The 26,203-nt window shown below is 43.0% G+C and overlaps 1 protein-coding gene and 1 long non-coding RNA gene across 5 annotated transcripts in view; one reads left to right on the top strand and one right to left on the bottom strand.

The window, feature by feature from the left end:
- FAM172A (family with sequence similarity 172 member A) overlaps positions 1-20,663 on the top strand; it is a 405,744-nt gene extending 385,081 nt beyond the window's left edge. For all 4 annotated transcript variants that reach the window (XM_019532373.1, XM_019532374.1, XM_019532375.1 and 1 more), the window contains one exon: positions 17,602-20,663. In XM_019532373.1, coding sequence (XP_019387918.1) covers positions 17,602-17,744 — 143 coding nt within the window. In that variant the 3' untranslated portion in view covers positions 17,745-20,663. The remainder of the gene's footprint in view (positions 1-17,601) is intronic.
- A 487-nt stretch (positions 20,664-21,150) lies between these two features.
- The window catches only part of LOC109308111, a 16,521-nt gene continuing 11,468 nt past the window's right edge, over positions 21,151-26,203 (bottom strand). Inside the window, exon 2 of the long non-coding RNA XR_002100492.1 lies at positions 21,151-24,587. This is a non-coding gene — a long non-coding RNA (uncharacterized LOC109308111). The remainder of the gene's footprint in view (positions 24,588-26,203) is intronic.

Raw genomic sequence — 26,203 nt, 5'->3', positions numbered from 1 at the left:
CACTCGTCCCATTCTCCCAGGGCTGATAGGAGGGACCACAGTGGTGTCTTCCACTATGTGTGACCGTGCAAGAGCAGCCTCAGCAGCAGGAGCTGTTCTTGTCCCTGACATACAGACCAGGGTCTGAGAGGGGCAGACAGTGAAAGACTACCTTGGCACAGCCCAGCAAAGTCCTGCCCCCAGCTACAGCAGTGATTTTCAACTTTTCTTAGCCTCAATGCAAGATCTGATTTAGCTCAGTGATGACGCTGGGCCACAGAAAGAGAAAATGTGCAAGTGGACCCATGAATGAGTAATCTAATGATTCAGGCACTCACCTGGCAAAGTGAGACCTGGATTTTAGTCTTTGCTGGAAGGGGCATTTACAACTTTTACTTAAATAGGCATTGGATATAATTTTACAGTGAGTCTGCCACTACAACCAAATCCCCATGTGACTGCCTGTTGGGGTACTGAAAGAAGGAAGGAAACTTTCTAAAAGATTGTGGATCTTAAGTGGACAGAGATGCTTCTGTAAAATGCAGTGATGATTTAGCTAGGGTGCACAAAATTCAGAAAAGTTATGGAAGTTTTTTTTTAATAGTACAGCTCTACACTGATATGATTACCTCTGCAAGGGAATGAAATACTGTTTGGGGGGGGTGCGCACGTGTGTGTGTGTGTGTGTGTGTGTGCGTGCACGTGTGCACATGCAAACACACATATTAGGATGTAAGAGTGCAGTGTGCTGCCAGTTTTAAGAAATGTTCCTCAGATATCAAACGTTTGGGAAACAGTAGTCTAACTTCTAGGTGTCTGTCCCCTAAAATAGATTCCAACAACCCAAGTGAGGTAGGTGCTTAGGCTCCCTAAATAATGTGTGAGGGAAGGTAGGTGCCTAAGAATGAGATCCAAAGAAGCCAGCTCCCTGAGTGGAGAGTTTCCTAGGACTAGGCAATAGAGAAACACTGGGTGCGTCTACACATTCATTAATGTGCCATAATTATGGTACATTAAGTTTAGTGCCTGTAATAACAGGTACTAATTTAATACTCTATAATCAGTGCTACTATGCATTAGTGCAGATGAATGCTTTTTGTGTGACGCTAAATGTACATTGGACTAAATCTATGTGTTAGCACATCAGCACAGTTTTTGCCAGCCATCCTAATGCACATTAGAATTAGTCCAGTGTGCATTAAGCATCTTGCGTAGATGTGCCTACTGAGAATAGAAGTATTTTCTTAAATCCTGCCCATCTCCAGGATTTATGCATTTTACAGAAGCACCTCTGTCCACTTAAGATCCACAATCTTTTAGAAAGATTCCTTCCTTCTTTCAGTACCCTAACAGGCAGTCACATGGGGATTTGGTTGTAGTGGCAGACTCACTGTAAAATTATATCCCATGCCTATTTAAGTAAAAGTTGTAAATGCCCCTTCCAGCAAAGACTAAAATCCAGGTCTCACTTTGCCAGGTGAGTGCCTGAATCATTAGATTACTCATTCATGCTCATTCATGGGTCCACTTGCACAGTTTCTTTTTCTGTGGCCCAGCGTATCTGAATTATTGCGTGGACGGTAGAAAAATTTAAATACAAGGAATGAAGAGTTCCTATCCCCCTTCAAAATAGCCTGGTGGTTCAGGAACTCTCCTGGGAGGTGGGAGATGTGAGTTTGAATTCCCTAAGTCTAAGAAGGAAATTGAATTGGGGTCTCCCCACAGTCCATGTAAATGCTGTAACCACTATATTATATAAATAATATTATATATTATTATATTTTCTCCTTCTTGTTTGTGTTTTAAAAGAATGTAGTGGCCACTATTACATCTTGTAGAGAACCCAATTCTGTTGGCATATATTAGATGGGGTGTAGGTGAATGGAACTTGGGATTCTTGGATCCTCTTTGGGCTTAGGCATGCCTCAGCTCTGTTCTGCTCACCAGCTCTCTCAGGATTGAGGACTTGCTGGGCATATGCAAAGGCAGAATTTTAGGCAGCTGGGAAACTTTAAGGTCAACATCCTGATGTGTCTATGGAGTTTACAGCCCTGGAACTGTTTCATGTACCTGGGTACAGGTATCCAACAAGGACAAGGAAGTCAGCAAGTGATTCTTGCCTCAGGCCCTTACTAACGCCTATGCCTTTCTCCAGTCTCTTTGTGTCTTAAGACTCCACAGAAGATTCCAGTAATTGAAGGACCCACTGAAGTCAGGGTGTGACTAGCTACCCTCTCTGGCCAGGTGAAGAAGCTGCCTTTTTAACAGATCTGCTTCATTTTTCAAGCAGCTCTTCCACTCTCTCTGCTATTCTGTCCTCCCTGCATTTCCCTTCCTCTGGGTTGCAGTCATAATTAGCAGTAAGGGGGAGATGGTGTGGAAAATGTTATTCAACTTTGCCTCAGTAGCAGAGTTAGTGCCACCATAACAGAAACAGTTTCTATAGCTTTCCTAGAAATTTAGCTTGGAAAGAAAACAGAGAGAACTACCCTTCCTGTTCATCAAAGGTGAACCACAACAGAGGTTTAGGAAGTGCCAAGAAGGCTTAGAGGGGTGGGGTTTGATTAGAGACTGTCAACTCAAAAGCAGTCACCTGAAACCAAGGAGGAAGACAGAGCAGGAGAGTTAATGAGGCAGGAAGACAGCATTGGAGAATGTGCCTGGGCAGTTTTGTCAGCTTTTCTTTTTGTATTTAAGAGGAATGCGCAAGTCAGGGTAGTGAGAGAGCATGAGATCAATTGCCTTTGTGTTTAATTGTGAAATGTGAAAAGTACCCACTATGTGGGTGCACCTCTGATGGCATGTGATATTTAGGTGACAGTTTTCCTGTAGCTAAAGGTGCATAAAAACATTTGACTATCACATGACATTTCAGAAAAGACTCATCTTTAAAAGTGTCTTCTGAAGAAGTTGGCAAATCTATTAGCCCTCCCCACAAATTATGAGGTTTTATTATGTGTTGTTGTGTTCAGATTAGGAGACTCAATTCAGCCATGAAAGTGGGACAGTTGTTTAGTAGATCCTGATCCTGATCCTGATCCTGATCCAGTTCATAATCAGGCTAAACCTTCTACCATTGTCAATGACCGCTTTCTTTTGCCTGTAGTCCTGAGTTCCTAAGCCTGTAGTCATCAGTGAAAAGATGCCCATTGACTTCAGTAGATTTTGGAACAGGCTACATAATTACCAGTGCAGTTAGACCTAAGGCACTAAAAGCCAGATTTTGCCCACCCCTGAGTGGATATGCTAGAGGAGGTTTGTCCAACTTCTAAAGAGCCAGGGGCCACACACAGCACAGACTGTACCAGAGCAAGCCATGCCTCCACCTCAGGCTGCATGTCATGTGGGCTGCCTCCTGCTGTCCTCTGCATGCATGCAAGTTCCCCTTTCTGGGTGCCCCAGCCTCATCCTCAGTTCCCTGGATGCAGGCTCCTTGCTATGCCATGTTGTGTAGTCACCCTAGGCTGCACCTCCACGCTCCCTGGAGTAGGAAATAGGAGCTGGTGGCAGGAGCAGCCCGGAGGCTGGAGTGATGGAGGGAGCAATCACCCCACAGGAGCATGGGAGTTGCAAATAAACCCCTCAAGCGCCATATGTGGCCCATAGCCACCAGTTGGACACCCTTGTGCTAGAGTATCAAAGGATGTAAGAAGCCTCTCTCCACTCTTCCAGGAATCAACCAAAATTTTGTTGGACAGTGCAGTCTCTGCTCATTGTAAGTGATTTGTGGGTGCTGTCTAAAAGATGACAGGTGAACATGGGGTTTGTTACCCCTCCAGCCTAAAGCAGAGAACAGGTAGTAGACTGCACATTATCCAGGGATGCTTTAACATACTGGCTTGGCCATCACTGAAACTCCCCAGAGAGTCCTAACAGAGTCACTAGCATCCTCTCATGCTCTCTCCACCCTGGGAGGTCCAGTCATACCCTTTTAATGCACAGGGAGCTGCATCCCCTATGTGGCCTTATTCTTAACACTGTCATCAATGTTTTCAGTTCCCTAAACTCAGGTTCTGGCAAGTAAATCGGGGAGGAAATGGTGGTCAACTATTTTATTTTAAAATATATTTCTTCATAATCTCTTAAACCTACACTTTATTCTACTAATACATAAAAATCAATTGTTATTCGTGTCTGAGGGTGTTGTGTCAAACATTGCGTTCGGTATTTTACATTGCATGCAATTTTCAAATATTACCCTTTCCAGTTTTCCTTTGTGCAGCCGCTGCTATTCCCATGCTGTTGCCTTTGTTGCTATGTTTTTTGTATGTGCCAAAGACTGATTGGTTAATACTTATGCTATTGGTTCAGCTGTTTCTGTGGTGATTTACATAATTTAATTTGATTGGTGGATTTTACAAATAAGATGTGATTTTCTCCATCATCTCATAATGTGAACTTAGGTCACAGCATTCCAAAGTATTTCAGATAATTAATTCCCAGTACATGTGTATGATGATGCAAATATTATTTAAGAAGAAATAAACCTAAGAATGCTTTGGTTGCAAATAGCTGTGTGTCATCTGGCCTAATCCTTTCTCATACTGAAGTCAATAGAAAAACTTCTACGTATGAGGCTCACTCATTTTAATGTTGTAAGATGCAGTTTATGTGCCTATCTGTAAGAAGAAATAACTCTACAATCTCTTAATAGAATAATATTGTATGTTATATTTGACATGTATGAAATTATTGTACATAGGGATACAGAATTTTTTAAATGCAGAAATATCTCAACTTTAATTGGATATGGTTGTTAATGATGAGATGCAGGGTGGGCTAGTGAATAGAGCTCTAGACTTAGACTTGGCTTTTTTTCTGGGTCCAACTACTATCCTCCTGGGAGTTTTGACCAAGTCTTTTTCTCTGTCTGTTCCTCAGTTTCCCTGTCTGCTAAGTGAGGTTGATGGCACTGCACTCCTCTGCAAAGTGCATTAAGGTCTGCTGGTGTAAAAACTATAGAAAAATTGGCTATGGTTATTGTGACACTATCAGTAAGCATGACAGGATCTATCTTGGAAATGAGTATGTTTAGAACCTGGGGAAACTTACTCCACAGTTTAAATATTTGTTGCCCACAAAGTTTCAACAGAGAATCAATATTTTACATCTCTTTTAACAAAGCGCTTTAAACTTAACATTTTAACCCTGAAAAGCTCAAAACTGCCTTTAGTTTCAAAACAATATTCAAGTGAGTCCTTTTTTTTTACTATATAGGAAACTGGTGACTTTTAACCACTGAATACTGAAACTGAATTCTGTATGAATGCTGTTGTACACAGCTTCATAAGGATTTTTCCAGCCTGACCAATGGTTATTTTGATGACTTGATAAATAGCATCTGTTTTAAAATATTAATGCTTTATTGTAAATTATTTGAACAATGCAGAATTACTGTGGTCTGTCACATAAATACAATCCATTTCACATGTAATGCAACTTCTCTTGCATGCAGAGCAAATAATTTTTAAAAAGCCCATCTCTAACTCTCATTGTCCAGATGTTTGGTACAAGCTGTCATGAGTTTTCAGTTTCCATTACTGTGTTCCACAGAGCCCCCTAACATCGGAGAATTTTGTTTCAAAGAAATGTTTCAATTTTATGTAGAAATTCACTGTCATCCAAAGCTGCTGCTTGTACAATACAGTTCACACACACTCTCTACAAGTCCTGAGACAGCAGGCTTTTGGAGTGAAAAATTATGAATGCTATAAAGGAAATTATCTAGCCAACAAAACCATAGTAAGTCTATTAAGCTTAAGTGTAAATATGGCCCAAAGTTCTCCTCATATTGGATTCATGTGAAGTCTCTCAGCCTCATGTGAGAGATACACAAGTCCCACTGAGTGGGTATTTCACCTGATATATCCCATTGTGTGGAGCTTCAGTAGGTCTTGGCAATGTGGGAATGTATGCGCAATCCACTCTGTGCCATCCACTCAGAAAAAATGCAGGATTGTTTCAGTGCCCTCTCTGCATATTTTTTTCTGGCACACTAATACTAGTCCTTGGTTTTGACTGAGTTGGTCAGGGTGTCTCTAGTCCACATTTGTGTTTCTTAATTCCAGTGTCTGCTGGGGCCACTTTCTTCTGGTGCAGAAAAGAAAAAATGCTTTGACATAGAATAATCTGGACTCAAAAGTGAATGACATTGTAGCTTTCATTTCTTTGGCCAAGTCAAGCTAAGAGAAGCAAAAGGTGGGTTGTTACCCCCTGGGACACTGTTGATCACCATTAGTGTTTATTAAATAATAATGAAAATAATACATGGTAATATGTGGTAATACATAAGCCTTCTATTTCTGTCCTGCTCTACACATCTGTCTTGTTTGAGATCAGGTTTTTGTGTGCATCTATTGACTAATGGGACACAATTCATTTAATTATTTTGCTGCCCCTTTCATTCATTCACATGTTTTGTATGTCCCCATATTTGAGTGAAAGTTAGGTGAGAGCATGGGGCTTCTGAGGTACACTTCATTCAAGCTTGGAGGACATTTAAACTGCTCTGTGACTATCAGCTTGGTAGAATGATGAGAGATAATAAATGTCCCAAAATGTTCATACAGTTATGTCTGGATCTATGGAGGTATAACTGGGAAACTAGTTTTATGACATCTTTTCCGTTATCTCCCATTATTAGACAAGCATCCACAACTTTCCTTGAAACAATATTCTACTGTTCAAAACAGGAGTAGCCAACCTATGGTACACATACCATAAGTAGCATTGGCAGCCTCTGTGTGTAACATGTGGCAGATAAGGGAAGGGGTAAGCAGCACAGCAACAGATAGGTCAGGGAGCAGAAAGCAGAGCAGCACATCAGGCATGAAACAGAGAACACAGTGGTGGATTGGGCAAGGGAAGGGGATTGGAGTGGCATTCAGGGAGGACTCAAGACTTAATTTGTGCCATGCCTGTCAAAGAGGTTTACCCCACCACTGCTCTAAAAGAACTAACTGAGAATATTAATCCTGATATGAAACTGAAATTTGTATTCCTTCAGTTTTATCCTGTTACTCCCATTAAACATTTCCTTTCCATGCTTTAAATGGTGGCAGATGATTATCATATCCCTGGCTTCCTGGAAACTACTGCTTCTAAGCCAAATTATATTTATTATATTTTTAATGCTCCAAGTATTTTCTCCAAAATGAATGTGTCCCGCTCATTAATCATATTATTGTTTCTTACTCAGTTCCTTCCAAAGCTGTTGACCTCTTTGTGGCATTGAGGTGCCTAGAACTGCACTAGTATTCATGTAATGTCTCCCAAACTCATTGGTGTTCAAACCTCTTGAGCTAATGGATCCCTTGTCCAGTTCCCCAAAGCTCTTAAGCCTCCTGGAAAATATTTAGTGCTTTGAAGACCTTGTTTCCCATTTCTTTTCCTTCAACCTTGCTGGTGATGCTATAGGAGTACTTACTCTTTCTTGGTGTTTGAAAGCTAAACCAAAACAAAAATATTCACAAAGGACTAGATAATTTCTAGAAACATTTTCTAACCTTGTACATAGGCCCAAGCAGAATTTAAAAACATACAAGCAGGCCTATCCCTTTAATACAGTTGTGGATACACATAAAATGGTTATAGTGGTATCCAGTTGATACTAGTATAAACCAAGGGTCAGAAACATTGTCCAGCAGGGGGCTGGAATGACCCAGTTTGAGATGGTCAGGCACTAAGACCCAGCTGCCTCCACTCCAGCATGGTCAGATACTAGGACCCAGCTGCCTCCGCCTCTTCTGCCTGCTGCCTGGGTACAGTGCAAGGCAGGGAGATCCCCCTACTGCCTCCTAGCTGCCAATGGTACAGGGAAAGCTCGCCCTCCACCAAAGCCCCACGCACCCGACTACAGCACAATGCAGGGAGATCTCCCTATCTGCCAAAACCACCAGTGATTGGCTGAGGCATGGCATGGGCAGAGACCCCTGCCACTGAAGACACAGCTCTGTGGCCTCACAGACTATGGATTGCCAACCCCTGGTGTAAGCTGTTCTGATACAACTCTCATGTCTCCATGCTCTAAGAGTGGTCTAAGTGGAGCAAAAACAATGTAATTTTAAGCTAGTTTGGTATATTTCAAAGTGAAAACACTAAATTCTGTTTAAGATATAACAATATCATCCGCAAAAGTGGGTGAACTCCATGGGAAGCAGACACAAATGCATACACACATGCACACAAGTATGAACTGTCGTTTAATTAAAGTTACAGCATATAGGGACTTTAATGATATTCCCATTTCCAGTTCCTCAGAACTTTCTGGGGGGTTTTCTGTTGTGGATAACACATTCCATATGTTTTTCTTAGACTACTCTGATTATTTTTAAGGGACTAAGTGGAAACAATTTACTTTTCTGAGTTATGGAAAAATAAATTTAAAAGCTTTCCATTTGGGGTCCAGTTGAAGGTTTTGTTCGTGCACATAATACCAGAACAGCTGAACTTTACAATATGAAACATTCTACTTGACTAGAGTTAATACAGAACTAAATTATTTTCTTAAGATGATTTAAAGCCCTTAGTTAGAGGTATGATTGTGTTTAGGATAATAATATTAGTTGTAGTGCTAAGTTACAGTTCCACCTAATGTTAGCATATACATTTTCATCTGCATAATTTTAAGTATAGAATAGTAATATTGGGACAGACCTTGCCCCACTAAAGTCGATGGCAGAATGTTCCTCGTGTAAGATCAAGTCCATGAGGAGCCATGATATGAACTGTTCCACTAAGCCCATATCTACATAATAACCTTTCTGTACTTGGCAGAAGCTCACCCTCATGTGTTGTGCTGCTCCATGTGGGCGGCTGCCTAAACCACAAACAGTATAGGCATGTCCCTGCTGATTACCATCAGGGTGGGATAATTGTTGCTATCACTCAGCAGTGCTAATTAGCACACCCTAACTGTTGTGCAGACATGGATACAGTGCAGCCAACACAGAGCAGAACAACATGCTTGAGGGAACCACTGCCTTACATGGCAATGCAACCATGTAGATGTGGCCTAAGAACCAAATCCAGAAATGTTGAGTTCCCTTGGTTTAATATGAAGTCAATGGTAGTGGCTCAGAGTATCAAGCCCTACTTCAGAATCACAGCTAATATCTGTGGAGAAACTTTTCTACCTAGAAACTTTTCTCTGCAGACATACTTCATTGCAGATTTGTACTGAAATCTCTTTGCTCCTGTGCAGCATGGGAAACCTTTGTACTACACATCTTGTAAACTCCATGGGAGGGAACCATTGTTCTGCACAGCTTGTAAGCACCACAGAAGGAGGTTTTTGTCCTGCACAGTTGGTAATCTCTGTAGGAGGGCACCTTTGTCCCGCACAGCTGGCAATCACTGCAAGAACGAGTTATGGGGACTCCAAGCTCCGTTAGTGAAGCCAACAGAGCTTGTACATCCTGCAAGCCCAGGGATGTCTGAGGAGGGAGCTTGTAAGCTCCACTAGCCAAATTGCTCTGCTTTTTTTTTTTCTTGAAAAAAAGAAAGATAAAAGGAATTGAACATCATTCATAAGCATATGCAGAGAAACTCACTTCGATTATTAGTTGGTCATTTGCTCGAACACATTTTTGTACGTACATTTTTTAATGAAGATGAACTTGCATTTTATTATTTCCCACTCAGTTATATTTCTAATATATTTAGCTCCTTGTTTATTAATTTTCTGTCCTTACTAGTGTATGCTTTACCTCCAATTGAATGGATCATCTGATAATTAATTTAATAAATTAACATGCAGTTTGCTCATTTTTCCAGATCATTAATAATTACGTGTAAAAGAAATGAACCTAGCACCAATCCCTTTTGCACCTCCCTAGATGCCTTCCCAATCCCCTGCACTGATATTTGTCATTATTCATTGTTTATTGTGCTTTAGCCAGTTTTCAGTCCATGTGACAGTGTTCATTTCTGTGCCAATGTGAATTAACCTTATAAGTAAATTTTCATAAAAGTGTACAATATGCTTTACTTCAGTCTAGATTCAGCAAGTCAGTTACCACTGCATTGCTCCAATAATGCCACTATAATTCTATAGAATCGAGTGCAGTGTAAAAATATGTAACTGTTATAGTTTAGATATAATGCAAGCATCCTACTTGGTATCTCTCTATAGTTTGTATACCTGTAACTATAGAACAGTCTAATAATACAGCTAAGAGTAACTACAACCCACCTGAATATTGAAAACTAGACTCCATTGTGAGTGAACCCTGAGTCTAGCAGCATACTAGAGTTGGCATCCAGATAAACCTATACGGAAAGACACTATAGTGATAACTGTAATTCCTTTATCCGCTAATTTTTATGGCATTCAGTCAAGAGAAGTGGTCAGCTGTGATATTTGTTCCAGATAAACCTATGCCTTTTTATTCCTAAGGTTTCTGTTACCCAAAAAGGTGCTTTCAGATTTTTTTCTTTGACTGTCGATCAATTGTTTTACTGACTTGAAGTTTAAATTTAACAGCTGTTAATTTCTCATAATTCTCTTTTAAAAAATTAGCACCACGTTTGCTTTTTTTCCCCCCAGTCCTCTGGTACCTACCTGATTCTGCATGAGTTTTCAGAAATAATTGCCAGTAGTTCAGCAAGTTCATTAGCTGATTCCCTTAAGACACTGAGATGCATGTCATCCAGACCTGATGATTTGTATATTAAATTTTTCCAAGTATTCCCTTAACTGCTTTTTTATCAACAGCTATATTGACAAAGTTTTCATTACTTCTAATTGTCAATATCTCTTGTTTTTGGTTTTGATAGAGTGATTATAAAAGCAGTTCACCATCTTAGCCGTTTTAGAGTAATGGATCTAATGTATTAATGGAGTTTCTGTTTTCTTAAGTATTCTTTGTTCTTCTGGAATGCAGTACTTGTTAAAAATAGAAATATAAATGTAGCTCTTCCTTTTGCCTTTTATTCTTTTGGCTATCATTAAATCATTTTGGTTTTTGCTGCTTTTATCTTTTTCCTAAAATCCTTAACTGACTGTTCTTGTGTTTGTTTGGAAATTGCCCTGATATGCTTTCTTCAGTATAGATTCCTTTCTATGCTGAGGTCTTTGAACAGTCCCTAATGCAGCCATGTTGGCTGTCTCTCTTTCTTTGTATTTTTTGAATGCAACTGTAGTCTTAACATATTTTGGAGTGTTCTGCCTCCCACACTGAAAGGTTTTCATATGTCTTCTCATTACACGATGCTTCTTAGATTTCTCGGTCCCCAAATAATTTATTTTTCAAAGGCATTATACTTCTGTCTTATCAATTCATTGCTTAGTAATGTTGAATTCAAGTAGTTTCAAGTAATTCAAGTAATCACGTCTATCGAAATTAATGGGAGTTAGGTCTATAAATGCCTTGGAGGATCTGGGTCTTATACAAATGCTTCCTATTATCTCATGTTCCCAAACAACTCTTTCTATTTGTAGCTAGTATATTCTCAGTGGCTTTTCATATAGTTAACTTATGTTCATCTAGTATACAGCTGAAATATAAGAGACCTTAATTCCTCTCTGAGTTGATATGGAAAGGATCTTAAACTCCAGTTTCAGAATTAAACCAATCTCTAATTATTGGGAATTAAAATGAGACTTTCATAGGGAAAATTACCCCATATCTGCTTACTGTTCTTGTATTTTCCCCTGATGCATCTGATGCTGGCTGTTGTCTAAAGTATAATACCAAACTAGGACTAAGTGGAACATTCCCCCCCCTCCCCCTCCCCCATGGCAGTTCCTGTGTTTTTCTGACCTGGGATAAGTCACTTCAGGGTCAGATCCACAGACGTATTTTAGGCACCTACATATCAATGGCATTTCAGCAAGAGTTTAGGCATCTGAATAGGAGGTAGACATCAAACTGCTTTTATGGATCTGGTCTGTATTATATTGAGACCTCAGTGTCGTATCTTTAGCACAAAAATAAAATAGGAACCCACATTTTTAAATTATTTTGAAATGTTGATATAAAAATAACAAACAATGCACTGGGAAGGATTTATTAAGATATCACATTCTCTACTTCCTTGCTCATGAAGTTGTCCTCTGTGTAACACAGATATTTCTTTGATGATCAGTGTTGAGCTGCATTTTATCACTCGACAGATGTTTCTGTAAGTTTTGTAATGTATGCAGGTTCCTGTGGGTTTTGGCTCCTCAGAAGTTGGTCCCCTAATTTGACTCACTCGGTCTCCTTCATTCCTGGAAATTGGAAGAAGCATCCAGGTTCTCCTTTATTTAACAGTCAATGCTATCCTTACTCAAAGCACTTTAACTGTGCTATTCATTTGGTTTCATTAGAGCTAAACAAATTTCAGAATTTCTGCCCTGTGAGAAAATTCTGACATTACAACATTTCTGAAAATGGGACAAAAATCTGACATTTTGATTTTATTGCCAGAATGAAATTTAAAAAATAATTAACTCAGACATGCAAAAAGTTTTCACTTTGACATTCAAAATTAAAACATAATGATTTGGTATTCCTGAAATGAAAATGTTTCATTGTGTATTATTGACTCGGCCTGAAGTGCTTTGCCTTCAGTCAATTTACCATTAAACTGCATTCTCCTCACACTGGCACATTTCCTTCTGGGGATATAGCTCATGGTCCTGAGGCTCTTACTCTCCCCACTGAAGTAGGCTCTGTGGCCAGATTGTATTTCTCATAATGCACCCAGTCATATAACATTGCACAACACTGGCCAGAGGAAAGCATGTATCATGGGAGGCATGTCTGGGAAAGAAAGATGGTGTGAGCTGCAACTCTGCTGCACAACAAGACAGATGCAGATAATGTTTTGGCGACTTGATTTGAAACAAACTATTTGGAGTCAGTTAAACACTGAAATATTCTGATTCAAATCAAACCAACCTGAAATGAGATATATTTTATTTCACTTTGCCCGAAGGAAAATCAAAAATGTTCAGCAAAAATTTCCAACAGAAAATATATATTTTGCAAAACAGCATTTTCTGTTATAAATTCCTGATGAGCTGTAATACTGATTTTAAAGATATTTCTGACCTACGGTGTGTCCCTTCTCTTTCTCATACTTACTCTGTCTCCTACATCAATCATCTTTCTTGGTGTTGCTCTTACATTTGTAAGAACCAAAGGGCCAAATCTATTATTCCCACTAAGTCATTTCGTATTACTATCTAGCTCATCTTGTTTACATCCAATCCACCCCAGTCTTCTTGCATAAATAATGAATGTGTGATCTTATAGCATTAAACTTGTAGGGCTTTCCCTAATGTAAACATGAATATCTGAGGACAAAATTTAATCTTTAAAAGTCTGTGATGGACCAGTGTTGATATTAGACTAGCTGACTGGTTAGGGCCATTTTTCTTAGTGTAGTATTAGTCAAGCAAGGAATCATCATAATCCTAGAAACTAGACAGTCATTGTAGTGATTTTATCACGGGGAAATTGTTCATACATCAATAAGACTGCTACTAGGAAAGAGAAAATAAAAAGAGAAAGTTAAAATTGCTTTAGATCATTATCATCAGCATGTCCCTCTAGATTCAAAGCCTGAATCATTTTTGGAAAAGTGTGAAATAAGAGGGTTGTTACTGGGAAACTTGCTAAGATAATCCTAGTCTTTGTGACATTAGTGAATGCAGGTCTGATATCTACTGAGGAAATGGGAGAGGTGTATGGGAGAAGCAGAGATGGGGGAAAAAAGGAGGAAAAACTGTTAAAGCCTAATTTCTTAAGCTTGCCTTTTTCTTTTTTCTTTGTTTTTTGTTTTGTTTTGCTTCCAGAGATGGCTTTTCACAAAGGAAAAATGTAATCAATAAAGAACAAAAAATATGATATTCCCTCCCTGCAATTTCAATTAAATCTAGGACAAAAAATGCTAATATGGGTCTTAGCATGTATAGAAAGAGAGAGGTACAAATGAGAATGATCATGTCAAAGGTGCATGTCCACTTTGGGAAGTGCTCATAGAGCTCCACGTAGAGGTGGAGACTGATCATCCATAGAGGTTCAATATGATGTTAGGATATGCAGTGGCGTGGTATGCTTCTGTGATCCCAGTGGTTATATGAGGAGGACTGCTTGTGCAAGAATGGTTAAAGAGTATCTGGTAAAGAGGTGCCTATATAAATGGCTGCAGAGAGAGATTGTTCTGGTGCAAGAGGGTGTATGTTTGTATGTGATGGTGATAGGTCCCATTCTTTGTTAGAGATGTCATATTTGTGTGTAAGGCTAGGTATTGTGGCAGTTTTCCTATAGAGCAGTGATTCTCAGTCAAGATGCCATGAGATCCTTTTAAGGGTGCTGCACCATATTAGACCTGTTAGGTATGCAGACATGATTCACATGATAAACCCAGCAATTTCAATTAGGAATCCATAATGAAAAAAATATTCTGACCTGTTGTGGTCTTGCTGAGTTCTTTACGACAGAAAGATTGCTGTATTATTTTTCTGTAGTCAAAAATGAGTGAAAGCTGGCATTTGCTGAGGGGTTCCTCAAGTCTAAAAAGGTTGAGAACCATTGCTACAAAAGTTGCCTTTTGATTGGAAGATATGTGCAGGGCTGTAGATTGTGGGTCTTTTTTGTGAATGGGGACTTCTATCTTTGTGTTCCAGTGAACTGTCTACATAAGGGGTATCAGTACAATGGCAGGAAGTCTTTGTAGGATGTGACTGTAGTCAGCTATCTGTATAAGATGTGATGGGTTGTCTGTGGAAAGGGTGTCCATATTGTGGGATATCTTCAAGATGTAATGGGATTGTCTTCATGTAAAAGTTGTCTATAAAAGGACAGCCATTTTTGGTGCTGGGATATTTTTTTTTCATATAAAAGCTACCTGAGGGGAAAAATTTCTGTGAGATGTGTACAGGGAGCACGGAGAGAGAGTTGTGTGTGATGTGGATAGTCTTTGTATAAAACATCACCAGTGTGGTAGTTGGGGTGTAACGTGTATTTCTGAAGAACTTGTGTGAGATTGCTGGTTGCCTTGTTGCATGTGGGAAGAGATCCCGGTGTGTAATGTGGATTGTCTCTGTATAAATGATTTCTGCAAGTGAAGGCAGTATACCTGTGTTAGAGCATGCATACCTTACAGTGAGATGTTTCTGTGAAGGTTGTCTCTGAACGGAGGTGTCTGTGTGAGGCCTGGTGGTGACTACATTAGAGGTATCTGTGCGATGGTGGACTGTCTTTGTGTAAAGCGTCTGTAGGGGGATAAGTGTGTGGGGTGTCTTTGTTAGCACTGCTGTCCCTTGTCTCTATGTGTTGCTGCAGGGGCTTGGGATAGGTTGTCTGTATATCAGCTCCTCGAGGGACCACTCCCATTCTGAAGTCACCCACCCACCCCACATTATAGCTCTCTCCTCTGGGCAGGCCACGGCCATCATGTCCTTTATTGTTGTAACTCACAGATTGTGATATTGTCACAAAACTGTTGCTAGGCAACAAATGTGGTTACCAGGTCTCAGCGAATAGCTGAAGGGGAAAGCGAAGTGTTGCACCATTGTAGAGTAACCATAGCAATGACCTACTATTACAGACTAAGGAATTATCATTAACAATGTTAAAGTATCAAATGGAGGCCCAGGATCCAGAGACTTCCAGGCAGCATCTCTACATAATTGAGTTTTCCAGGAAGAGACCCCAACTCTTTCAAAGCACTTGACTCCTTACCTCTCTGGGAGGGTGCCTTTTGATATTATTTTTATTTTTGTTTTAACAAAATAGGTTTCATGGGGTTAAGGGGACATGGGTAACATAATAGAAGCCTATTACGATAAAAAAATTAAACAGGTGAATTTTCATGTAGAGGGAAGGTACAACAGAAACTGCACTTTCCTGCCTCAGTGTAGTGTACAGGCTTATATAGTTAAAGGGATTGGTTAACGTGATGTATTATCTGTTTTTAAAGCCATATAGTTGACTGCCTCTTTAAATGCATGCCAAAAGATAAGTGAGAGACAGTGGAGTGGAAACTATTACTCCTCACCTAAAACCTAAATATGCTTTTTTTTTAAAGTTAGACCTAATGGATAAAGCTGCTTTAAGGAAACTGTCCAGGGACATACAGCTGTCAGTCAACAGCATGTTTTTGTTTTCAGTGATGCTGAGAGGACATCAAATGGTCACTGTTAGCTGAACTTCATCCCTCTCCCCACTACACAGAGTTTCTGGGAATTTACAAGAGTCACCTCTAAACTCTATAGAGCTGTGGTTTTCAGCCTGTGGTCTGCAGGCCCCTGGGGGTTCACCAAGGAGGACTATGATCAGTCAAAAGTATGTGAATACCCACACTTCCAATTCAAAGGGGTCCACACCTCCATTCAAAATCTCCAAAGGGCTCTGCACCTCCGTTCAAAATATTTTAGGGGCCTGCAAATACAAAAAAGTTGAAAACCGCTGCTATTGAAAAGCCGCATTTCCCAGCCTTTTCCAGCCCAAGGCACACTTACATTAACAAAAAATGTCTGCGGCACACCTGTTAAGGCTTGCCTCATCCCCATACTTATGTGCTCATTGTAGCTCATTGTCGCAGCAAAATTCCATGGCGCAGATGTTCAGAGCCTTGCGAACTGCGCATCCCCCAGAGCCAGCACATGCTCAGTAGATGAATGTCCTTCCGCTTGGCTGGTTCTCTCCCTCTCCCCCACAGACAACATGTACATAAGTCTTCTGCGAGTATCTTATCCAGGCGGCTTATTCATTCATGGCTGGAGAACTTTCTTCTTGTTATTCCAAAATCCTTGCAGCACACCAGGGAGCATTTTGCAGCACACTTGGTGTGTGGTGGCCCACTGGTTGAAAAAGCACTGCTGTAGAGCAAGGAAATGGCATCAAGACATTCCCTGGGCTGTGGAGGCTCTGTGACAAACCAGAAGTTCCTAACAACCGGGGGATGAAGTGAATCACTCAAGTGGCTGGGGAAAGGTTACTTGGCCAAAGGCATGAGTGGAATGGCAGGGGTTTAGTGACCCCAGCCTGGGCTTCTTGGCCTGGCCTTTCTTGCCAGGGGCTGCCCTGAGGAGAAAAGCAATAAGTAGAAAAATTGCAAGTGCACCAGGTGCCTGGTACCTTTGTCTGCCTGCTCTGCTGTTGATTTAGTATCATTTAGTACAGCAGTTGTCAACCTTTTGCACCTTATGTCCCCCCAACCATTTTGCCCAAAAACCCTGGTCCCCACCAGGATAAAAACAAAACCCCACAAAATTGCATTGTCCGAGATATCGGCTGATTCATCTGTTTGAAGTGCAAACAGCTGATTTTTTTCCAAATGGGCACTGAGTTGAAGTCCCACCTACATGACCGTCAAGTCCCACCAGTGGGAGGCATCCCACGGGTTAAGAAACACTGATTTAGTAGACGTGTAACTCAATGGCAGTTACATTTTAGTTGCACATTGTAACTACATGTCCCTCCTGGACTTCAGCTGAGAACCTGCCCCCCACCCCACCCTCCCAAGCTATGACCACCACGGGGCTTCTGAATGGTGGCATTTGATGCTGGCATCAGCAGTGCCAGTGCTGCCTGCTAAGGGCTCACCTTCCCCGTGCTGGGCTGAACCCTGGACCAGCTGGGCACACAACTGCCCCCAATGAATGAAACTGCTCTTTGTGTCTTGCAGGTACGGAGAGGCACGAGCTCACGTCCTGGAAGAGTTTCCCATCCATTTTCAAGTTCTTCAGTGAAGCAATAGAGGCCAAGACCAGCTCGGTGAAGCCGGCCCCGACCCGGCGCTCCAACAGAATCAGATACGAAGAGTTTTAAGAGGCGAGAGGCATCTCGTCGCCGGCTTGTCTTCTGCAAGCAGTCTCCCAGCCCCTCATTAGATTGTTTTCTTCCTAGAGCACAGGGTCGTGATGTATACATCTAAATAGCGTTTTGCATTATTTCTAGATGAGTGCAACTGTCAAAGCAATATGGGTTCACTGGTTGTGCTTCCTGTGGGCTGTAGCTTGGATTTCGTGCTGCCCATCAGTGCGCAGATTAAGGCTGACAGCAGTACTGCACAGTGCAGCATGGTGCAGCTCTAATTGCCCTGACATAGCCCTGCACCGAGCTGATGCCAGAGTTTAACAGCTTCTTCGTGGTCCTATCGCCTGTAGGATTTTGGCTGCTTCCTTTCAGGGGGTCACTACTTATTTTTTATGATGATTTGGACAGGAGCAAACTTGGGGCTTTATGCGTTAAAGAAAAAAAAAAAAAAAAGAAACGCCCCCCCCCAACCAATAATGATTGCTTTTAAATGATTTATCCAGGCAGATTCCCCCCCCCCTCCCATTCTTTTCCTCTTTCCTCCCTCCCCCCCAAAAAATAGTCTGTAGCCTTTTTAAAAGGCTAAAGACACGTTTTTAACAATCTAATGTTCTTGTTTGTGCTTTTATAGGGTTTATTTTTAAAGCCACAGTGACTCGATTGAAATGAAAAAAGAGGGGGGAAAACACAGCACAAAGATGATGAAGTAGCCGCTGGAATTTAAAGATACATTGTTCTCTGTACCTCTAACAGTCTCTTTTTTCCCCTTCTCCTTCTGACACCAGGGGAGAGACTCTGCATAAAGTAGCTCCTATGAAATATCAAATTAATGAACAGCTATTTCAGTGGAGGAACGTCTCTGAATTTAAAATCAGGTTGCCAATAAATCTGCACGTTACAAAAGAGAAGGACTACTTTCAAAGCAGTCCCTTCCGATGCTGTTTCTGCTCAAGTCTTGGGCTCGGGGCTGTTAACGTGCCCATTTGCAGAGGGAGTTTGCAACCCCCGATCCGTTTGCAATGGCAAACTGTGCTGCTTGATTTAGGAGCAGTTGTAACATGGAGTAAAAACCTGCATTTTAAAATTGGCTTGCAGAACTCTGTTGCTAGATTGATTTTTTTTTTAATTTTTATTTTGACAAAGCAGCGTGTGAATTAGTGAGAGACACGATTTTGACATTTTGAACCATAAGACACTTTCCCTGCAGTCACCTTTTCCTTCTCTGGGACCAAGCGGTAACGACTTTCTTCCTGTGCCGCTGATCAGAAAAGCCCCGTTGGCCCAAATGTCTGGGAAAGTCCCGTTGTATACATTGTTTCTTCTCCTGGATCAGTGGCCTTCTTTGTAGATCTCCACTCGCTTATGAAAGTCCTACCTTAAAATGCCAGTGGCTTTTTATTATTATTATTATTATTATTATTATGTTGCCAATTCAGCAACGGTCTGGACCACACTGTGAAACCGGATAGCAAAAAAACCAAAAAAACCCCCAACAAGTCACGAGTTAATGATTTCTGCTGATTATTTTTAATTTAGAGACGCTTCAGTTTTTATATTCGGATTTTTTAAAGGTTTGTAATGCCTCGTTCTCCTGTAATTCTCCCGCTTTTAAATGCAGCCAGGCCTAAAATCCATCTGGTATCCCTTCAAGTGTTTGCAAGGAAAAAAAAAATGAAGAGAAAGAAGAAAGTTCCTGCCTTATATGCTCATCCTAAAGTGCACCGCCAGTTCCACAGCACTGAAATCCTCAGAAAATCATTGAAATTCCAGACCTCAGAGGGAAGTGTTTTTAGTAATAGGAGCTGATGTCAGCAACTTTTAACTGCTAATGTCTGATAAGCAACAATACGTGCCTGATACCGTGTCTGGCGTGCAAGGACACTAATTAGTTCTTAGAGTTTTGATGATGCTAAATTGAAGTGATCTTTTCTTCAGTGCCCGTGGCTGCCTCGCCTCTGATGCTGTTAGAGCAGGAGGCGAGAGGAGACCAAAATCAAAACGGTACTTCACCCCACTGCCGGGTGTCTTCAAGCCCAGGGAAGTCAGCATCTGCCACATGGGTTTGTAATATTGACCCCTTTCCAATGTAATCTTCCCCATTGCAGAGCTGCAGGGAGGAATCCAGCCCGGGGAGGAGGGCGTTGCTGTCACAATACAAAGTGGGTTTACTTTTCTTCTCTCTCTTTTTTTTTGTTTGTTTGTTTGAAGTGGTCACTGTTGGTTTGGGTGCGTTTTGGCCGGAGCAACCGCAGCGGCCGCCGCGCCCGCGCCCGAGCCCTGCGCGGTGGCAGGAGAGATCCTTGCGGGTCTTTCCATTTTCCTCGCGCCCTGGTCCCCTGCCCAGGCGGCTGGGACACGCCGAGGACATGCACCAGCCCCGGCCGGGGACCTGCAGTCCTCAGCACCTCTTCCCCCCCAACCTTTGCTTGTAACGAGAGTCCATCACTGTCAAGTTGCTCCCGAGCGCTCTGCCGGCTCCTCCCCACCCCTGCCTGCCTGGGTCCTCATCTCTCCCTCTTCTCGGTGGCCCTTCACACATGTGATCCCTGGGGCAGAGCTCAGCTGGGGGAGGAGGGCGCCCCGCGGGCTCCAGAGCTTCCCCGCCTGCGACTGCCCAGGCTCCTCCACCTGTTGAGCCGGGGGCGGTCGCGGAGCTGTAATGCTGCTCCCTTCCCTCCTCGCCAAGGAGCTGGCGGTCCCGGCCTCCTGTCCACCCGCCCCGACGTCTGTGCTGTGTCCCCTCCACACGGGTTTGCATCGCTGGCTTTGCATGTCACATTTGAGCTCTGTGCTTGGGGAAGGGGGTGCGGGGCGGGCGGGAGAGGTCCTGCAACTGACGCGCTTTCCGCTCCGGGCGCGCGTCGGGGGTCGCCAAGGTGCCAAATATCACCAGATCGATCTATTTTTTTATGTTTTCACGAAAAAAAAAAAAAAGCACTGTAAAAAAAAATAAAAAGATTTGTACGGTAAGATTTGCCCTTTTTCAAGTCCCTTTCTGGTGCCCTGGCCCGGCTTGTTTTATTGCTTCTGTAAAGAGCTGCAAAGCACAGGGAGTTCTTATGGACTGTATATTTCTGGTTACACTTAGAACAAAAATAAAGATGCTTTTTTTTCTCTCTCTTCTGAAGTGCCGTGGTGGTTCTTTCCCCAGAGACTCCCTGGCATGGGGCTGTGTGCCCAGAGGGGCCAGACACGTCCCCCGAGCGGAGCGGCGCACCAAGGGAACCCAGAGGCTGAGTCGAGCGGCTGAAACTCTGACTCTGTCCATAACGGTGTATGGCCGAGCACCAGCCCCCCTTGCCTGCTCTGAACTCGCTTTACCTATCACTACGCAAAGAGAGTTTGCATAAATAACAGCCTCTCTCGGATGAGATTGTTTTTTTACTAATGGAAGTGGGTGATCCTTCCCCCCTCCCACCCCCCGGAGCAATCTGCAAGTTGGCAAATGTATTAGCAACTAATAAATGGCAAAGCAATGCGCTTCTCTCCTCCCCCATCCCTAAAACGAGTCAGTGTGTAAAAAAACAAACAAACAAACAAAAACCCTTCATTCCCTTCGTGCTTTGTTTGGCTTGATCCTTGCAGTAAAGGATATATGGGAATAGGGGACGAATAATCAGAGGCTAATTAATATCTTATTATTGTATCAAAGCCGCCTGGACCCCGGAGTCAACAGAGATCTTGGAGAGGGGAAGTTCCTCTCTGCTTTCTCGGTAAGAAAGCAGCCCCACGAGTTGGAGGCTCACGATTTCTGGGAGGGCACAAGCCTGTTCACCTGCCTTTGCTCCCACGGCCCAGCTAAAGGGATTCCCGTTAATGGTGCCAGTTCCCGTGGCTTGGCTTTTTTGTGTTATACCGCACACCTGGGCTTTGCAGTAGGTGAAGCCGCCTGGATCCACCCATTGCATCTAGTGAAATTTTTCCCATCGTGGAAACGGGGAGGAAGCTGAAAGAGACCTGTTATGTTAGGCCACCAAAGTGTATTTCAGCCCCACCACCCCTCAGCCTCTCTCCATTTGAATGCGGATTTCTGCCTTCCTCGTACTAAAGTGACTAAGTGGGAGTCTCTTGAATTGTTCCTCTTCCTTTTAACTGATATTCCATTAATCTCTCTCTCTCTCAAAAAAAAAAAAAAGATCAGTTTGAGGCTGGGGAAAAAAAGAGTTTTAATCAACACCTAACAAAGCTTCACCCCCTCCTCGCTACAGAATCAGCTTTGTTATCCAGTGTTAGATTGGAAGAAGCAGTCTTGGACAGTCCTGTATGTGAAGAATGTACGCGGGGAGGTAAGCTGTTGAAAGGGGAAAAATAACACAAAGTCGATTAACAGTGTTTCTAGGCGAGATGAAACCATCAAAGCATTCCAGCGTTTATCTCCAAATCTGTGTAGTGTAAAAAGGTAACAATGATAGTCTTAAACCGCACTTAGGAGGGATGAATGTTGATTTAATTGATTCATTTGGATCGATGTTTTTAAAGTTTCACACCACTGATCTTTCATGTAGTGATGTCTTTAGCAGTCAGAGGTCCGACATGAGCCTTCTCAGATTTCATCACTGGGAAGCTCCATGACATCTGACATTATTAGACAGACTGAGGACTGGTAACTTTGGGACCGGGAGACCCAAATGCCAAACTGATGTAAGAGCAGGGTTGGATGCGAAGGGGGCTTATTATTTTGTCACAACTGAGCCCTGGATCTAGGAGTATCAGAAGGCTGAGGTCCCCACTTCTCCCCCAGATCTTACATCCGATGGGGAAATTTAGCATGGCTGTACTGGGAAGGAGAAAGAGGCCCTGCTATTACCCAGTGCCCCGAAGTGCGATGTGCCTGGTCACACAATCCAGCTGGCTCTGCGCGAGCATTTAAAGTTGGGGGGGGGGCAAACTTTTCGTATGAAATGCAGCACTGGTGTGGATGGAGCTACCGCTCTTTATCGGCTACTCAGCACCTTGGATCTAGCCAGCAGTTTAGATTTATCCCCTTGGTCTTGATTAAGGGAAACGTGGAGCTTCCAGACGATCCCTGCTTTGGTCTCTCTAAGAACTGCCCTCAAACCTACAAATGGAAGCTGCCATAGATAGCCAAGATCCTCCTGCAATGCACTATGTTTTCTAGCTACCAAAATTAAAATAGCCTTCCAAGAACTATGCAGTGTACATTTCATACTGGCATGCATCTGAAACACACATATATATAGCATTTGTTATAGAGTATGTTGTAAATTAAGTTGAAATAGTCGACAAAGCGTGAAGAGATGAACTTCTCGAGAAACTTTGCAGGAGATGGCATTTGTCGTGGTACCATCGCAATGCCACACATTTTCACTTTTCTGTTCCATTTGGGATTGCATGTGCTTGTGAGTATTTCACTAGATCAGTGACAGCTCTTTATTTGCATAATTATATGCTCTGGTCTGAAGAGAAAACTAACCCCCAAATTTCATGGGTCACCAAACTGCGACAATCAATGTTTTATCACGTATGCTAAGCAAAACCTAAGAAGCTATATGAAGTTTCTTGGGGAGTTTTTACTCCTCAGAAAATTAAAGATTTTGTGCCTCTTAAATAGATGCAAAATCTTTCCAAGCTCTTTGTCACTGAATTCCGTTTGAAGGCAAAACTAGAGATTAACACGTAGATCTGGATTTTAGACCCACCAGCATTACTTCAAAGTGGGGTTAGACAGCCAGGTTTAACGCATTGCTAAATTTCCCCGGTTTAAGTACTGTAACTCAACTTTGTGGCTTCAGTAACAAAAAATGGGGAAATTCAGACAATCTGGAGACTCCTCAAGTGAATAGTAACTGATGGGTTTGATTTTACATGTTCAGCAGGCTTTTATTCCTTATGTGTTTTCTCCCACCCGCACTCTGTGTGCCGGCGCGCACACGCACATAATTCTCATATTTATGCCATAGATATGACATAGATATGCACAAAATGATTTTTTTCTGTGCAACAGGATTTGTTCTGGGCCATCAGCTGCACAATAACCGCATGCTCCAGTTATGGCTCACTATGGATTTCGAACTTGATAAAAATGCATTGTTAGGAAGAAGAATGGGGTTAGTGATGAACGCACACCCCCAGTAAAAACTGATAAGGAAAAAAAAGGCCAAAAATGCAAATGCAGTTAGAAAAAACCGGCTATTATTTTGATTTCATTTAAAAAAAAGAAATCTGCACAGTCCAAGTCCCGGAGCATCGTTCAGACCTGCAGACAGCCTGCGAATCTTGGTTGTTAAGGAGGTTTAAAAAGAGCACAAATAAGGTTTAAATGCGTGTATAAGGCCGGAGTAATAGTGACTACGTGTTGTGGCCCTGCTGTAGCGATTGTGGTTTTGGTTTCATACTATGCGCGTGGGCTCCGCTAGCTATTGGATAGAAAATGCGCTTTTAAAGGGATCTCTCTCTCTCCCCCTTTCTTTCTTTTTAAAAATACCTGCGCATTTCTGGTAACATTCCTCGTAATATTTCCCTGGAAATGCGCCCGAGAGGGACGATCCAGGCAGGATCATGTTAGAAGAGCAGATGGGAGATGCTCTGAAAAGTTGCGCAGCTCTGGTACAGGGGCTTTCTGATCAAGAGCGTCCCATGATTGCCACTAAATCCGAACGAGAAGCCTCAGCTTAAGGACCCCCGTCCCTGGCTCCTGACAGCGCTGTCGCAAAGTGGTTTGAAGCAAGAGGGACTTTCAAACGCTTTTTGTGAACACGCAGCCCGGAGCACCAGCACTCTCACCTGCTTCTCAGCCTGGGAAAAATAACCTGCCTCTCCGCTCCCATCAAGAGCTGTTGCACTCTGAGTGGAAGGAGCCGAGCCTTCTCGTGGCGGAACTACTTCAAAGGGCTTCTGTAACATAAATACCATGAAAGGCGGATGAGTGAGGCGGGCGAGCTAGGTAAACCCTCTCCCAGAACCGAGTGGGCAAGCCAGCGCCGGGCGGGAGGCTGGGGCAGCTGCGCCCGGCGAGGCTGCGTCTTAGATCCCTTCGCAAAACTTCCTGGGGAAATTGATCGGATCGATTACCTGCCAGCCAGTGTTTACCAGTAACATTAAGCAGAGAGCCACTCTTTTCCACTTGCAGGTGCCCGAGCTGATTACAGCTAGCGCAGGTAGATAGAGGGGACTCCCCAGACTGTCATGTGAAGCCTGGCAGAATCAGGGCTTTTCCGCTATCCCCTGCAGAGGCCAGGACTGACCCTTCAGTCCAGGGGCCTGGAGGGGGGGTCTCTTCTTTTGATGTTTTCATCCCTCTCTAAGCTCCATCTCATCCCGGGCTGTCTGGCCACGTACTTATCTCCAAGTCTACCTGCAAAGTATTCCTCTCAAGCTGCTATCTTTGGCACAGCAGTTAGCTAACTATCCCCACCCCCGTCCACCCCACATACACACACACACGACACCTCCACACCTTCGCTTGATAATCATAACTTACCTAAGGATGAAATATTGCTTTCCCCCTTTGGTAAAGCCCTGGATGGGATCCCTGGGAAGGGCCAGGTCTAAAAATAGCTCCCTCACCACGGCTATGCCACTGCTTTGCTTGTACACACTTTGGAGAGAAAAGCCCATTACCACTACAGGGCGCTTGCAAATACTGATCTGGTGGGCGATAGCAACTCCCAGGCGAGCTGTGCCAGGCTCTGAGTGCTTTGCCAGCTGGTCCCGAGTCCTGTTCCCTTTTTTACCAATCTAACTTTTCCTAGGCTTCCCAGGCAGGAGGGACTTGCCGGGTTTATTCAGTGGAGCTCGAGCCATCCTCTGTAGCTCGGTTTGGTCAAGTCTCACCTTGTTTGCTCTCTGAAATGCACCGCAAGGGTTGTTTGAAATGCCCTTCCTACCAAATCAGTGTTGATTTAAAATACTGTTGCTACAGAATAGTAATAATAGTAATATAGCCGCCAATAATGATAGTGGTAGTAGTAGTAGTAGTCGCACGTCCCTATGCTTGGTATTGCTCGCTGTTTCATTACTGTCCTGTTTTCCCAGTCTCTCTATGAGCCCAGCTCACAATCGCCTCATTAAGGAAGTGAATGTAAACGAATCGACAAGCGCAATAATCAAACCACTAGCTGCCTCCTAAGACTGATCGTGTCCAGGTGCTTTGCAAATGTAAAGCCCCCCGCCCCTTGCCCCGTGGATCCTTACAGAGCAGATCTGAGCCTGAAAACTTGAAGACTTGTTTCTAGCAAGTGACCTGGTGAACGGGACTCGGGTTTTTGTCGTTGTTGCTTAACCCTTCCCTGCAGTGGCTCTTTGTTCCGTGGCTGCAAGCAGGGACGTGGGTGGATGCCCTGCGCTCACTGCAAAGCTTTGCTCCAAAGCTTTAGGAAGTTTCTCAGCCCTTTGCTGTGCCTGGCCAGCCCCGCTGGGGAGCGGGTGCGGGGCATGATGGATCGCAGGCGAGCACTTGCGAAGCGCCGGGCGCGCAGGGGGCCCGGAGCCGGGCCGCGCCCGCCCCGCGC

Source organism: Crocodylus porosus, unplaced genomic scaffold (genome assembly GCF_001723895.1).
Source record: "Crocodylus porosus isolate Cpor-Errol unplaced genomic scaffold, CroPor_comp1, whole genome shotgun sequence".
NCBI classification, from domain to species: Eukaryota; Metazoa; Chordata; order Crocodylia; family Crocodylidae; genus Crocodylus; species Crocodylus porosus.
Note: the sequence above shows the minus strand (reverse complement) of the source record. Positions and strands in the feature narration are given on the sequence as shown.